This window comes from Cervus canadensis, chromosome 10 (assembly GCF_019320065.1).
Source record: "Cervus canadensis isolate Bull #8, Minnesota chromosome 10, ASM1932006v1, whole genome shotgun sequence".
Classification (NCBI taxonomy): domain Eukaryota; kingdom Metazoa; phylum Chordata; class Mammalia; order Artiodactyla; family Cervidae; genus Cervus; species Cervus canadensis.
The window spans coordinates 30,249,924-30,266,638 of NC_057395.1; the positions used below are offsets into that span (position 1 = coordinate 30,249,924).

At 45.9% G+C, this 16,715-nt stretch overlaps 2 protein-coding genes across 4 annotated transcripts in view; one reads left to right on the forward strand and one right to left on the reverse strand.

Moving 5' to 3' along the window:
• Window positions 1–4,322, forward strand: part of PRPF18 (pre-mRNA processing factor 18) — a 52,186-nt gene extending 47,864 nt beyond the window's left edge. For both annotated transcript variants that reach the window (XM_043480354.1, XM_043480355.1), the window contains one exon: window positions 1,977–4,322. In XM_043480354.1, the coding sequence (XP_043336289.1) occupies window positions 1,977–2,057 (81 nt within the window). In that variant the 3' untranslated portion in view covers window positions 2,058–4,322. The remainder of the gene's footprint in view (window positions 1–1,976) is intronic.
• Window positions 4,323–12,386: 8,064 nt separating this feature from the next.
• The window catches only part of FRMD4A (FERM domain containing 4A), a 368,918-nt gene continuing 364,589 nt past the window's right edge, over window positions 12,387–16,715 (reverse strand). For both annotated transcript variants that reach the window (XM_043480351.1, XM_043480349.1), the window contains one exon: window positions 12,387–15,677. In XM_043480351.1, coding sequence (XP_043336286.1) covers window positions 15,575–15,677 — 103 coding nt within the window. In that variant the 3' untranslated portion in view covers window positions 12,387–15,574. The remainder of the gene's footprint in view (window positions 15,678–16,715) is intronic.

Below are 16,715 nucleotides of genomic sequence, written 5' to 3' on the forward strand. Positions count from 1 at the left end.
TAGTAACATGCACACAAAGCATGGCATTATCCTTGGCTTTTCTCCTTCTCAGCCCACATCAGCAAACCGTGATGGTTCCATATTCAAATTACATCTGGAATCTGATCCCTTCACCATCTCCACTGCCCCCACCTGGTTCCAGCCACCAGCCTCTCTTCTCTGGATGGTTGCAGTGTCTCTGCTCTGAGCTCCTTTCCTTGCCCCTCTTGTTCAGTATCTGTACAGCACCCAGAGAGATGCAGTTAAAATACAAACCAGACTGTGATGCTCAGAGCGTTTCAATGGCTCTTGCGTTCAGGGAAAGCCAGAGTCCTTCTGGTCACTTCTCACACCAGGCACACCTCTTGCCTGCCTGATCTTCTCTGTAGCGCTTACCATCATTCAACACATTAGACATTTACAGGCATTTTGTTTCTTGTCTGTCTTACACCTTTTCTCGTCTCCCTTTATTAGAATACATTCTCAATGAGAATGGGGATTTTTCTCTTATTCTCTGCTGTATTCCCACAGTCTAGAACATTGCTTTGCATATAGTAGGTCTTGAATAAAGATTTATTAAATAAATGTATTATTTTTATATAAGTAAAAACTATTTTTAAGAATACTACTGATTTTAAGCTATTTGCAGTAAGCTAAGCGAAGCAGCTTATCCTACTGGTTTAAGCATCTTCAAGCAACTTGAAACTAAAATCGTGAGAGATCTAATTGAAAAGATTTGTTTCCATTTGGAAAATATTCATAGGTTATCGTGAGATTATATCTGTGCTGGGTGCTAGCAGTCCTTATTGCAAACATTCCATGGTAACTTTATGATGGAGACTCTTTTAATATTTATTTTTAAGTCAGAGAATCAGTTTAGTGAGTGTATCTAAGCATCACAGTTATCTTCTGTAAAGACATAAATGCCTAAAATTCTAATCCTGCGGTGTAAGGAAAATGACCCCCACTTGTCTTACTGTCAGTTTGCCTTTATTGGTTCATAATAACTCTTGCTGTGTTTTGCTGTGGACTGAAGCTGTTTAGTATTGCATCAGAGTGTTCCCTTTCCTGGCTTCGCCTCTCTTCTCACCTGTTCCTTCAAGAAAACTTAGGATCCTAGATTAACGATATCGCAGACAGTTTCATGGATTTCATGGATCCAATTCTGCATCCACATGATTAGAATTCACAGTAGGAAAAGCTGGTCTAAAGCCAGAAGGGTCTTTGTCCTTAAGCAAATACCCTATTAGGGTACAGGATACAACAATAAAAAGCCAGGAACAAAGCAAATTCCCTGGTCTGTCTTTGTCAGCATGTCTTCCTTCTTGGACATGAGCTGAAAGATAGCCTCCCTCCACACTCCCAGTCCTTAGACAGCATAATATGGACAGTTTTTGAACCCACAATAGACTTTAAGTAAGATGTTTGAAAAATCTTGTTTCTCTGATGCTTAATCTCTTAGATTATAACTCAGATTATAGTTAGATTATAACTTAGATTATAACTTCATAGAAGTAATTTATATTTGTGTTATCTGCTTCCTCTGGGACCACAGAGATTGGCAGGCTTTTTTCTTGTTGTTTTGTTCTGTTTTTGGTGATTTCACTTAGCTTACGAGTTGTTTGAGGGCTTCCCTGATGGCTCAGTGGTAAAGAATCTGCCTGCCAATGCAGGAGATACGGGTTCAATCCCTGGGTCAGGAAGACTCCACATGCCTCGGAGCACCTAGGCCTGTGCAGCACAATGCCGAGCCCGTGTCCCCGAGCCGGGGGCCACGGCTCCTGCAGCTCACACACCGTGGAGCCTGCGCGCCCCTGGAGAGGCCGCCACAGCGAGAAGCCTGCACCGCCACTGGGGAATAGCCCCCACTCGCCACAACTAGAGAAAGCCTGTGCACAGCAGTGAAGACCTAGGGCAGCCAGAAATAAAAAATTAAACAAAAATTTAAAAAAATTAATCATATCATAGCCAACCACTATTTTTTTTTGTTTTCTTAGGGACTGAAGAGGTTAATGACCATTTGCCAGAAGCACTTTCCTACAGATCCATCAAAATGTGTGGAGTACAATGCACTATGAGATCTGTGTGCAGTGTGTAAATATCAAGAGAAGCTTAAGGAAGCCTGGCACGGACTTCTGGAATTACCACCAGTTGCAATGAGGGAAGAAGAAAAAAGGAGCTTCTGGTCTCTGAGTTCTACCTGATGCAGCTCTTGGTTTTAAGAACCTGTGTTGGCTCTCATGTCACATCTGACTGCAGAGTGATTTTTGTGTCTTACTTTTAAGTAGTCAAAAAATTAAGTACTAAAGACTTTCTCCAATAATTTAAATGTGTAAATTTAAAACAGTCACAGAACACGGTTTAAAATAACTTTTCCCCTCTAGACCTAAAAGTTGCACTGAGAGGATTAAAGAGGAACATTTGAGGATGGGCTTAATGATTTCTGTAAAATATAGTAATTTTCACATTGCCTTTTATGTTGTGTTTATAGAGAAATATTTTTATATTTTTCAACAAAAATATGGAACCATTTAATGAAACTTGATCGTCCTTAAATGTTGCTTGACTCTTGCCACCTTGCAATATATTTGAATGTAAATGTTTTTACTATTAAGTGTCTATCTTGCATTTTAAAGCTTTTATCCTTTAAAGCTACACATTTAAAGCTATAGTATTGGTCATCTCTCAGAACAGATTAACAGGATATAGAAGTTTGGAAAACAAAGATGGTATATTAAACCAACAGAAGTTCAAATTCAGTAACCCCAGGCATCAAGGTTTCAAGATGAGGAAATGGATTGTCAGGGCTGCTGCTGGCTCTTCCTAGAGTAGGACTGCCTGCTAATGTCGTCCTCCCGAGACCGTGGTGGATGGCTGGCCCTGCTCCGTCCCGCTGGCCAAAGAGAAAGGTGCCGGACTCTTGTCACTGCCCAGGCTGTAGGGCTTGGTCTGATTTCACTCAAGCGAGGACTTCTTTTGACTCTTGCACAGTGTCACACCCAGATAACTGTAATGAATCACTGCGCTTTAGAAGTTAAGAGGACTCAGTGAATAGAGGCAGGTGGGTAAATAGAATGGTACTTGACCAGATGGAGTGGTGCTGGCGGCTCCTGGTAGGAGAGGGGCTCTGACATCAGAACTGCCTCACCTCAGGTTTCAGCAACATAGGCGTGTGTATGTCTGTACACCCACGAGCAAGGCACTTCATCTCTCTAAACTTCAGCTTCCTTGTCTGCAGATGGTGGTAGTCATTGTCCATGCCGCATAGCATCACTGTTGTAAGTAAAATAAACTGTATAGCATGCTACCTGGCAAATAACTATGTACATAACAATTGTGTCCTTCTTGTTGGCAGAGTGAAGACAAAGTAGCTTTCCTGAACCAGTGGTCAGGACGGTGTGTGCTCACCTCATGATGACAGCTGTGCTGCTGGCGGCAGTGTCAGCAGTACTAGTTAGTGGAAGTATTTATTAAGCACTTACTGTATCCACACTCTATAGCTGCTCACACTTTCAGCCATTTCTGAGTTTAGAAGAACCCAGAAAGTGGGGCCTGGAGTCAGCTAAGTGAGTGCAGGTGGATTCAATTACTTATTCTGGTCCTTCTTGGAAAGCCCTGAAAGCCAGTTTTGGCCACTTGTGGGGTCTGTGGCTACTCTGGGCTGATTCTGTCCACTGGTTATTTGCTCGATGGTGGCTGAGGCCTGCTGTCCTGAATTAAATCAGTGTTCCTTGCCCTTCACCCCACTTTAGAAAACCATTTCTTATTAAATTAATTAAGACTGAAGGAAGCTTACTAGAGCAATAAGAGACAGACTTTTATAAGATGTGACAACAATGTAGACTTCAGTTATATAGTCTTGTATCGAACTTGTTTATAAATATTGTTGAATGAGTACTCCACAGATCACTTTTTTTTTAATTCATAGGCAGGCCACACTATGGTAGTCAGCTTATTTTGTGTTGTCGTCCCATTTGCTGTGAGTTAATATTGCACACAGAGAAGAAACTGCATCATGTGACACCAGTACCTTCTAGAACTGATCAGCATGGGTAGATGGTTTGAGGAAAAAAAAAATGTGTAAGGTATTCTGTGGTGCTGTGAATGTTAGTCATTTTAGGGCTTGGGTAGAGGGAGGCAGGTTGAAAGGTGTAGATTCCTCGTAGAGAAGTTTTCTATTTCCCAGAAGTTAAAGGTCTTCAGAGGACTGTACCTGTCATGGGGGTTTAGTAAAAAATGACCTCTCTCATTCTCCAAATCATGAAAATTATAGTGCAGCAGATGCTACATGTTTCTAATTTTTAGCTGTTTCTAAAACAATAAAGGCCTATCTTTTAAAATCAGTCACACTCCTGAAATAAGTATATTCTTCTCTCTCTTCCTCCCCACCTCCCCAGACTCCTTTCCAAAGGAGTTGTGTCTTTCTGGATTCAAATCTAATAAAACACTGGTTTTCCCTCAAAAGTAAATCCCGTGTTTCTTAGGAGTATTCTTGCCAACTGCAAAGACAGCAGTATTTTTCAGCATTGCAGTACAGGGCTGTGGCAGTCTGGAGGTCATGGCTGTGACTTCAGCCCTTGGGGAAAAACTAGGAAAAGAAAACTGAGGCTAGAAACAGTTGACACATAGAGAGGAGAGGGGGGCAGCCCGGATCTTGTAGGAAGAAGGGGAAGGTCCCAACAGACCGGAGCTGGGAAGGCGGTTGTCGCTAGTATGAGCATTTAGGATGCACTGCGTCTCTGAAAAGAATTTGGAGGAATAGAAAATAGGGTTGATAAGCAGTACAACTTCTGAATGTTAAGTTTTTCCTTCTGATGATCTCCTGGGCCCCTTTAGCACTTTAGATTGTCCTGGGATTTGACCACAGTAAATACGGTAGTGGCTTAGCAGTAAAGAATCCGCCTGCAATGCAGGAGACTTGGGTTCTATCCTTGGGTCAGGAAGATCCCCTGAAAAAGGAAATGGCAACACACTCCAGCATTCTTGCCTGGAAAATCCTATGGACAGAGGAGCCTGGCAGGCTATAATCCACGGGATTGCAAAAGAGTTGGACATGACTTAGCAACTAAACAACAACAACAAATTCTGCAGAAATCCAGTTATTTGAAAGAGTTTGGTAGATTTGAACTTGTGGGTCCCATTACTAGCTCCTTTTCTGCCCTGTAGTAACTGCTTTATTACTTCTGGACCTGGAAAGGCAGTAGAGCTAAACGGGGCGGAATGGGTGAAACGGGAGCTTCGGTTGAGGTGTGGCCATACCCTTTGAATATCTGCAAGAGCGTAACCCTGTGGAGCATGCCTCCTTCCTCCCCATCCTCGCCCATGAAGTCCCTTAGCTTTCTCCCCTAGAAGTTTATGGTATGGAGTATACTGGGAGGCTTGAACTGAAAGCACTTTCTCTCAGCAGGTTTTTCTAAGACTTTCCAGCTGTCGAGAGCGTGAGGAGCCAGCCCCAGTCCCAGAGGGTCACTGTGGGAACAGTTATGGCAACTGGTTTTCATCAGACTCAGCGGTTGGATGGGCTGAATTCTGACTGCGCACTAGTTTGTCCTGGAATGGTTAACAGTAACCTTAAAATCTTTTGAAATTTAAAAATAAGTTCTGGTGGCGTGGACTAACTGGAGGGAATGCAATGTGGTTGGCAGTTGTCACTGTGGTGTGAACTGACCCCTTTTAGGATTTTGGAAACATACTCATTTAAAATACACACACACACACACACACACATACATATGTGTGTGTATATATATATTTTTTTACATTTACCAAAACAGTTTATTTTGAAAGCATTGATTATTTACTCCTTTTTCCACAAACTCTTATAAACTCGCCCAGACTAATCCTTGTGTTGATGGTAATGGTTACTCTTGTTTAAGTAGGCCACTTCCTTTTGTTTAGTCTCTCCTCTCTGTCCTTAAGCACCCGCTTTGAAATCATTGTCAGCTTTCTCCCAGCATTCAAGATGAACACATACTTTGACCACGGAGGGCAGCTAAGAAGGTTTGAACTGCTTTTTGAGTGTCACTGGTGATCACCGAGGCATTCAGCAAGCTTCCTGCCGTGACAGTCAGAAGTCATCCGCACACCCAGCTCTCCTTGCCCTCTAAACTCCCAGTGTTGACAGCTTGCCAAAACCAAATTGCCTTTACTCTCCAACTTGCTCTTCCCTTCAGACTTAGGAGACATCACAAACCATTAGCGTTGTCCTCTGAGCCTGATTTCGGTTTTGCCGTCTCATAAAGCAGGAGGATTAAAGTTGTGGCTTTGACATGCTTTGACCATAGCTCAACAATCAGCCGTAACAAATAGATAGGACCCAGTATCACTGTGTGTATTCCCTGACCATGCCGTGAGTGGTGTGTTCTTATTTTTTCTTTCCTGTTGTGTTTCTTTTAAAAATATGCAGGTGTGACTCTAAAGTGGCTTACAACTCATTAATGTGTTGTGACCAGCAGTTTGAAAACCACAGATTAAAAAGAATTATCAGAGTTACAGAAGGAAGTGACCTGGTGGATGAATTTAGGGCAAAAGGACTCTGTATTTCTTCTATTTATTTATTTTTTAATAGAGAACACTTAGCTCTCCAGGTTTATGTGGAATTTGGCATATTATAAAACCTTGAGTATTTCAGTTAAATATTTTTGAAGCAATAATTCTTAGGTTTCAAATGAGGTGACTTGTGCATAGAGAGAACCTCCAGGACAGGCCTCATGTAAGAAAATTGAAGGTAAGAATAGATGACTACCTTGGGCTGGCTATACATTGTGTAAAGCAAGAATAAACAAAGACATTATAAGATATGAGGTTGTTTAAACTATGAGTTAGGGTTGAGGCAGAGAGAGCGAGCAGGAGTCTAGTATTGTTAATCAGTTACTTGTTGAGGGTTTGTTTAGCCCTTCGAAGATTATTTCCCAAGACTCACAGCTAGATTACATTTCCTTCATTGTAAAGTTTTATTCAATTGTAACATATACAGCAAAGTACACACATCAGAAAGATACCATATCATACAACTTTTTCAGAGTGAAACTCTCTCAAAGTAACTATCATCCAAGTCAGGGAAGATAATGTTATTAGTGCCCCAGAAATCTCTTCATGCCTTGTCAGGACAAAGCCATGGCCTTGATTTCTGCTGTCATCATTTAAAAAAACATCTTTCTTAATATTGGATGCATGTACTGTAAGATTCACCCACTCAACGGGTACAGTAGTCTTTAGAATATTCAGAATTGTGTAGTCAGCAGCACATGTAAATGGAGAACATTTTCATCACCCCGAAAGAAACCCAGGACCCATTAGCAGTCATTCCCCATGTGAGTTAGTTTGCTTGTTGTTGTTATTTGTTTATTTGACTGCACCAGGTCTTAGCCGTGGCAGGGAGGATCTTCGATCTTCTTAGTTGCAGCAGGTGGGATCTAGTTCCCTGACAGGGTTTTGAACCCAGACCTCCTGCGGCTTCTTAGCCACTGGCCCACCAGGGAAGTCCCTCATTGTGATTTGATTCTCATTTCTCTGTCCCGTTCTACATTTGATAGACGTTTGAGTTGTCTCCACTTTGGGTGTGAATGCTGTACATGTATTTTTTTGTGAATTATAAATTTCTCCAGGGTGTATATGAAGTTGAGAAATGTTTGGGTATGTGTGTACTCAGAAGGTAGTGCCACAAGAGTTTTCCAAAGGGTGCGTGCCAGTCCACAGTGCCACATGCGTGACTTGAGGGGTCCAGGCCTCTCCTGGAATGCCCTCGGCCATCTCCACTTCGGCTCTTCTGACGGGTTAACATGGTGCTGTGTTGTGGTTTTAGTTTGTGTTTTGCTGAGGAAAATTAAGTGGAGCATTTTTCATATGTACTCCATGGCCATTTGGATTTTAACTTTTGTGAAGTTTCTGTTCAAGATTTTGCTTTTGTCACTTTTTTCTACTGAATTCCTGGCCTTTTTCTTACCGACTTAACATAGGTCCTTGTACATTGGCTGAGCCCTGTGTTCAGTGCCCGTTACAAGTCCTTCTGCTCTGTGGCTTGACTTTATGTCAGGTCTTCTATGCATAGTATTAGTCGCTCAGTCGTGTCCGACTCTGTGTGACCCCGTGGACTGTAGCCCTCCAGGCTCCTCTGTCCATGGGATCCACCAGGCAAGAATACTGCAGTGGGTTGCCATTCCCTTCTCCATTTCTATGCATAGGGGAAATCATCTTATCACTAGCTCAGATACTGACATAACCTTTGTCAGCTATCTTTGCCACATAGATTTTATAAAAAATCATGTGAATCCTAAATTATATAATCTTTGCATAGCGCAGTGCCTGTGTATGGGATTTGAGCGGAGAGAAATAATGTGTTTTTGTATTATTGTTAAACTTTGTAATTGTATTAGATTGCCATTTCATTAAGACTTGGTTTTCGTTTTTGCCACATTCTCATAAGATGCATGTTAAGTATATCAGCATTCACCTGAATGAGCTCTCTGGATATTGGCGCCAGGTTGTTTCAGCTGCAGGAAACCCGAATCCAGTGAGTGTTAATGGAAGTCCATAGACGGCCAGGTTGTAGAGCAGACAGAGGTCAACCTGTGGTAGAGATTCGTGTCACTCTGTGGGACAGAGGCATTGAGCGCTTGCTCCTCTCTCAGTTACTCCCAAATCTCCACTAGGCTTAGGAGTGACTTTGAGAGGAATAAATTCCGGATACCTCTGTGGGTGTGAAAGATACCTGAGAAAACGTACACTTGTGATTCTGTCATTCAGGGAGAAAGTGTCTTGGTATGCTTTGATTTGCTAACTACCACCATTCCTTCTAGAGCAGTAACTGAAATTACACAAACTTGAGCCAAAAAGGTATGTATGGTTTTGTCCTTTATAGAAAATTGCTTTTTGACTGACAGCTTCTCCTTGGCACTTGCCACACCCTGCTTTGGGATGAGGCTCTGCAGACCACGTTTCTCCTCTGCGACTGGCTTTGTGTTGGGTTCTACCGATCATGGGCCACATGGGAGACAGGAGCCCCGAGGAGGGAGGGAGGCCTTGTTCCTCCGTGTTCACTACCTGTCCCCTGTGGTGGTGGCCCAGCCACGGGCCTGCAGCCCACGGTGACACTCGGCGTTCTGGAGGCGGTGGTCCCCGCTCTCAGGTTTTCCAGGCTTTTGTAGAACCGTCGCAGCAGCATCAGCCAGTGCTTCTCCCCGGACATTTGGATCCTGGCTCTGTGGGGTCCCGCCAAGTTCCCGAGGCACCCAAACCACCTGAGCAGCGTCCAGGCCTCAGAGGTTTGGTTCCCAGCTCCTCAAACCTCTAAGTCTTTCTTCAGAGTCCCTAGTCTCTGTTTCCAGCCCTGAGACCAGTGGCTCTTCCTGTGGTTCTCATCTCTCTGATACCTCAGGGTCCCCCCCTTCCTGTCACCTCTTCACTCTCTGGTTAACAGTCCTTTCCGTTACACCCTTTCTGCTAAAATAATTGACGTGCTCGGCCCCCGGATTGAACAGGCAGCCAGATTCGTGGTTCCTGCTTGAGGGGAGGTGTGGCGGGTCACCTTCCCCCAGCCTGCAGCTCAGGGTGCTTCCCTCCTGCACATGTGGACTTCGCTCCCAGATCGTGGGGCTCACCCCAAGCGTGGAGAGCCCAGATGCGGGGAAACTGGCGTTTTCCCTCCTGTCTGGCCGTGAAGTCCTGTCCTCGTGCCCTCCCTTTAACTCCCTCTCTGCTCTGCCTCAGTCTCTCCAACACCTTCTCGCCGTTCGTTCCTCTGCTTCCTTCTGCTTCCTCGGCATCTTCCTGGCTTTGCTTTTCTCTGTAATCCATCTGGAGTCCATCATCATCACTCCAGTTTCTCACCAGGGCCATCTTCTCTCTCCGCCTGTTGTCCTCCGGTCGCACGGCCCCACGCCACCCGGGCCTGGCTCATCCTGTCGGCCCCCGCCCCCCGCAGTGCCGCTGGAGGGGAGTCCCATCCCGTGTCCAGAGTCCGCGGGCGCTTGCGCCCTGCCTCCTCTCCTCTTGGGGCTGTCCTCCCCCATGACTGCTGCTTCCCGATCCTCCGTCCTTCCCTTGTCACCTGGAAGGTGGCCTCCCCTAGTTTCCCTCACAGCAGGTGGAACACGGACGCAGGCCTAAGGTCTGCCGCTGCCTCCACACTCATCAGCTCTCCGTACCTTACTTGGAGGAAAGGTGGATCCCCACCTGTCATAGGCTGAATCTTCCACTGACCAACATTACTTTCTTCCAGCCTTCTAATGTGTTATATATTTATTATCTCTCTCCCTCCTCCACCCTCAAGAGAACAAGGGCAGGGATTTCACATCCACTTGGTTGGCTGCAGATGCGACAAGGACAGGAGGTCCTCATGGGTGAGTCCAAGGATTTGGGCCTGAGTTCTGGGAGACTGGAGGTGCCTCTAACTCGACTGAGCGAGGTCACTGATGGAGTGGATTTGGAGGGCAGCTCAGAAATTCGCTTCCAGACGTGTTAGCACATTAGACATTCGTGTGGAGCTGTTGAGTGGGCTGCAGGATATACAAGGTTCAGAGAGGAGGTCCAGTGAGTAGTACAGATGTCCTTGGCACACAGATGACATTTTAAACCATGGACATGATGAGAACTACGGGAAGTGACTGCACGGTAAAGCTTGATCTGAGCCCTGGGACAGTCTAGTGCGTAGACCTCGGGGAGACGGAGTAAACATCAGGGAGCTGAGCAGGAGGAGCCCTGACCGTGATGAGGAGGAAAAACCAGAGAATGTCCTGTCCTGGATTCAAGTAACAAGAGTCTTTCCATGAAGGAAGCAAGAGGGGTAAGCCATGCCCAATGCTGCTGGTGAGTCACCTAACACGTGAACAGAGAATTAACCCTTGCATCTGGCCATGTGGGGAGTCATCCTTGACCTTGAGGGGTTTTGGTAGAGTGGGAGGAAGGGAAGCATTATTAGAAAGGCTTTGATGGAAAATAGGATGAATGGGTGAAAAAAGGAAACTACTTGTTTATGGGGATAAAGATTTATGGAGAGTAAAGTGGGTTTCTGATGGAAAAAGAGATTTTGGTACAACTGCACATGTGTGAGCCTTATCAGCTAACCTGCTGAACTGCAGCTTCATCCTCCTGAATTGCAGTGCAGGCCCTTCAGCTCTTACCTGGACAGATACTGACTGCCGGGAGTGGGGCTCTGTGCAAGGCAGAGAGGTCGTGCCTCTGTCCGGTCAGCTTGTCTCTACTGTCTCACCAGGCAGCCTCTTGAACGACAGATCCCGGAGGGATCCCGCTGACACTCTTGATTACGTCCTATCCACCGGGCTCATTTACCCTCTTCCATTAGATGCAGAGGACCTGGGACCACTGCAGAACATGCAGTGAGAGGCTGACTTCCGCTGTGGCCACTGCCTGCTGGCTGACCCCCATCAGGGCTTCTCTGATATTCCTCTTTTTAGAGGAACTTCATGTCTGAGCTTGTTTGAACTGGTATTTTGGGAGTAAGACCTGGCTATTTTTAATGCTTTCTACAGGAGCCAGCTATTTACTTTGTGTTCTCTAGTAACCAAAATAATGACTGTTTGAAATTGCCTTGTCACAACGTAAGGGGAGTGTGTGTGTGTGTGTGTGTGTGTGTGTGTGTGTGTGTGTAATGGGAAAGTTCCATCTTCCTGTTGTTGTTGGTTGGTTAAGGGGAGTGTGTGTGTGTGTGTGTGTGTGTGTGTGTGTGTGTGTGTAATGGGAAAGGGGTGTGTGTGTGTGTGTAATGGGAAAGTTCCATCTTCCTGTTGTTGTTGGTTGGTTGCTTTCAGGTGATAGAGCTTAATAGGAGACAGTAGGTTTATTTCCTGAGCAGCAACATGTTTACATGTAAAAGACTTATTAACAGAAGATCCTATTTGTTTGAAGTCAGTGTTGATTATCTTTTGAGAGGAGGCCCTGGTAGCTTTGCCAAGGACAGACAGGCTTTGGTGTAAGATGCTGTCCTGAGGGGCTCGCTTCCAGACACGCTTTGAGTCCATTCTCAGTGGCTTGTTTGCCTTTTTGGGAGGGTTAGCCCGCACTGGCGGCAGATGCTTCAGCCGGGCTGTCCGTCCTGGGGTGCTGTTGCCTGTCAGATTTCTAGTCCTGTGCTAGCGAGGAGGTGCAGTGTGGGTTAGGGGGCCGGGGTGCCATGGCAGCAAAGGCTGTGTCCCTCAGGGCAGGGCTTTGTGCCTGCGGGCCCAGCGGGCTGTTGCTTTGGTGACAGGATTTGGAAGGTGGGGGATGGAGTCTGAGCTGTGGTACGATGAACAGCACTGGTAGGAAAGTCTGAGCTGCCTGCCCGTCTCCTCAGTTGGCTTGTCAAAAAAAGCCCGACGAGGACACAGGCAACCGAATTAAAGCTCCCCGAAGCGTGCGTAGGCATTGATCAGTTAGACACAAACAGAATGTCCAGGAGGCAGCTGGGATCTTTTCATTTTGAAAATGCTTTAATAAGTGTTGACAACACTGTTTTGCAAAATGTAAAGGTACTATACAAATTCTTAATACAAAAAGAATAAATTAAAAGCAGATTTCTTTTTAATTCTGCAACTTTGTCTACAACATACATCTTTGTCATTGATTACAGTTGAACAGAATCCAGTAAAATCATCTTACATGCTCTACAAGTCAGTTTCAGGAGCAACCTAATCCTTTCCTCCCCATTATTAAACTAGAGTCCATTTTACACAACTTGTAATAAACTATTGACATGAATGTATATGTAAAACTTTACACCTAGTTAATTAAGCAGTAACTGGTCATCTGATAGCACCTGGATGGGGTTTGCTCTATGAAGAACTAAACTAATACTGAATGAAAACAAAGTGGAATTTGAACAGTTTCAACACTCACCTGCATATAAGAAAATTAAAAAACCCACCTGTCTCACAACAAAGTCTGATGTAGGTGTTTTCACCAGCCTTCTGGCTAAACAGGCAGTTTCTTACACGTATCCAAGGAATCCAATAGGGACTTTATATCAGACCAGGGTTTCGTATTTCATTAAGATGCTTTAAAGAAATAGGGAAATATAAAGAGCTTGCCAGTGCTTGTGTACAATAACTATATCACTTCCCACCACACTGATCATTAATCATGTCAGTCTCACAGGACCAACACTTTATGTACATCTTGTAGGAACATGAATGCAGCTCAACAGTAAAACCTGTTTTACTTAATCTCCGTCTTTGCTACCAGACTATCAGGATGTTTGTCTGAACTGTAATTCCACCCCCCACCCCCACCTCCACTCCTTTCTGTCTCCTGAATCCCAAACCCACGTGTTGAGATAGAATTTTTGTCTGTCATTCCTTGTAACCCAACTGGGCTAAAAACTTGATCGAGCTGACTTCCAACTTGATTTCAAACTACTGTCCATGTTGTATGCCCTGTAGCCATATAAGCTTGTCACCTCCTCTAGTTCCCTTTTGACTTAACTCTGAGAGTTCAGTTTGTTATTTGTGCATCTTCTTTTGGGAGAAAGAATCTGGCCTCATAGAGACTTGTTTCCAAATGGGAAGGGAAAAAACTTGCTGTTTGTTAACTCTTGACTGTAAAGTAAGAGCAACACCCCTCCCCCCATGTCAATCCCCATAATCCTTTAATAACATTATCATCAATTTTATTTACCCTGCAGGGTCTACCCCCAGAGTGTTCTGTGAATATTACTCCCTTCTGCAAGCTGGTATCACCAACGCAGCCAGGGAGCCAGGCCCTGAACCGTCCCAACTGGCCCCATCCTGCTCCGCGCCCCAGAGGAGTCCCACAGTGCTTTCTGACCTGCAGCGGGGGAAACACCCTGCAGTGGGGGAAACACCGTGGCTGTTGCTTTTTAACCACTGGTAAGTATCCATGCCTACCCTCCTGGTCTGGTAGAGTCTATTGTTATTCTTGGATTACATATACATTAAAAAAAAAAAAAGACTTTTCTTTTTATGCTAAAGCTAGCTTCAGTTCTGCTTACCCACAAATCTACAGCCAACCCAGCTCCTATCTGGCTGTCCACTGCCTTTCCAATAGGAAGAGTCATTATAAGTGAGAAAAAAATTAATCCCCCCCCGCACCTCCCCCCTACTTGCGCCAGGTAAGCACAGCGTCCCATCTCTGTGGAGACCATGTTTGTGCCATTTGAAACAAGCCAACTCAGAGTGTGCACTTGTTAGTATTAGAAAAGTATTTTGAGGCCTTTGGAGAAACGGATGGCTTTCCAGTTGTGTATTGAGCATAGCTCAACACACATGTAAACGGGCAGCTCCCACACACCTGTTTTCTCTCTTCCTTTTTTGGTACCTGCAGACCAACGTGATACATCAAGGTAGCTGATGGTGTCACAGGCATCCGGGCCCTCTGGGAGCTGATATATTTTTTCAACCCTGCTCTGCCTGCCAGCTGGTAGACACGTGAGTACAGTCTTCCTATCTAAGGGTGTAGTTGGGTTCTTGGAAGAAGTGACACATTGGTCACCGGGTGCTGAGAGACGTCGGATCTGAGCTCTTTGTCACACAAGTGCTAACAAACAGAAAATGGGCCGTGACAGGTAAATACTTTAATGGATTGTAATGTGCTTTTTTTTCCCTTGGCTTCCCGTAAAAATCAAATGAAACACCTTGTGCGAAAAAATAGGATATGCGTTTACTGGTTGTTTTAATGAGAGAACCACTTTTGGCAACCATCACCTTACGCTCCCTACAGATCCCCAGAGGAAGGCAGGTCTGTGTCTCGGACTGAACCCCCATGCAGGCCGGGGCTGAGCGGACTCTCTGTTGCCCGCCATGGGGCTGTTCTCCTTCGCGTCCAGGCTCGTGGAGATTCAAGTCAGCAATGGTGGCTGGGGCTGTCCGACTTGCCCATCACCTTGGGTGAGTTTTCAGGCTCTCGGGAGAGGGAGGTGAATGTCCAGGGAAGGGTTACAGAGGGGGACACGTCACAGATGGTCGACTTCCATGTGTGGGATGTGGTCGCAGTTGAGGATTTAAGAGATTTCATTGCAGAAGGAATGTCTTCCTCTTGGGCCCTCTTATTTTGTGTGTGTGTGTTTTTTAAAATCTTTGGCAGCATAGAACTGATTGTGATCCTCGGATGCATCTCTGACGTGTTCAGCTTCCTGTTTCCGTTCCCCCCTCCCCCAATAGCCACTCCTCCTAGGAAATATTTCAGCTGAATATTCCCCGAGGCAGCCTCTTCACAACATGCGTGGATGGCCTTCAGGTGGCGGGTGGGCCTCCGCTTCCCTAGTCTTTCTGGATCACCCTGTACTGAGTCCCTTCCCTGGTCTCCCCAGTGCCACTGGTCCACAGGAATCCATGCCAACCAGCTTCCCCGCCGGTTCCTGGCCCGGGGGCTGTCACGGAGGGGTGGGGGGCACCAAGATGCCATTGAGGACTGGTGCCTGGCTCTCTGGGCAAGGGAGCCAGGGGACACACAGTGGGACCGGAACCTTCCAGAATGTCTCCTCAGTCAGGTTTTTTGAGGGTGAGGGGTTGCGGAGACAGGAGAAAAAAAGTGCTGAGGGCTGAAGCTGGTGCAGGGAGACAGTGCGTCTGGGTAAGGCAAATGAGAGGCAGTGAGGTGATCTCAGAATGGCGGCGAGGCGGTCAGGTGGAGGCCGGCGGGCTCATACAAGGGTCCCGGGCTTGGCTTTTTCCTGCCCGTACCACTGGACATCAGCTAGTTCTGGATAGAGGGAAGAGTCCAGGAAACAGCTGTCACCGTAGCTCCTGCAGGGACCCAAGGAGGAGAGGAGACCATTAGCGGGGAATGACACTTTGCAGCCTGCATTCAGGAGGACGTGTTCACAGGGCCTGGGGCAGTGCTGTGTACAGCAGGCTTTCGGGGACTGGAAACATCCTTGACCATCTTGGAGGGAGAGGGAGCAGCAGTCCTCACGCCCGGGTGCACGTGGGAGTCACCCGGGAACCTTCCAAACACTCCTGTCAGGGCCCGGCTAGCTTAATGGTCGGGGGTGTGCTTGTGTGTCAGGAGCTTTCAAAGCCCCCAGCTGACTCTCCAGGCAGCCAAGGCCTAGAACCCCTCTGGCTGGAGTCCTCAGGATTCTTTTCTTCTCGGAATAGTTGCTTGGTTCGTCCTCCCTCAGACCCCAGACGTACCTAAGTTTACTAGATTTTTATTCTGTCCTGGAAGCACATTCGAAGTGGCAGGTTTCCCTGTAGTAAAACTGAGGTGATATTTTTGAGTGGAGTCTTAAATGCTGTTTACTTGATAACATGTATTGTGTGATGATCAAAAAAGTATTGAAAATATATAGGAAAGTGTATAGAAAGGACTTTAAAGATTTTTCAGGTGTGTGTCATGATGTAGGTTGGGTGGAGGTACAGTCATCCCCATCCATGTGGAGGGGATTGGGTCCAGGAGCCCCCTGGATGCCAAAGTCCAAGGCTGCTTCAGTCCCTGATATAAGGATGGTGGGCCCTTCATATCTGCAGTTCCTCCTCAGCAGATATGGAGGGCTGGCTGACTGTGTATTTACTGGAAAAAATATCTGAATATAATTGGATCTGTGCAGTTCACACTGTCGTGTTCAGGATCAGCTGTAGTTGTTACGTATCAAGAGGCCATCACAGGGCTATGTCAAAGCCCAGAATCATTACTCAGCATCATTCCTTGGAAAAACAGTCCCTCTGCACTCATCCTGAGCTAGCTCTTCCAGGGCAAGATGAAGATCACACCTCATCTCAGTGAATATAGGCCTGAATTTGCCCAGGAGGCTCCCAGAGGCTGGTTCAAAAAAGCAGCCA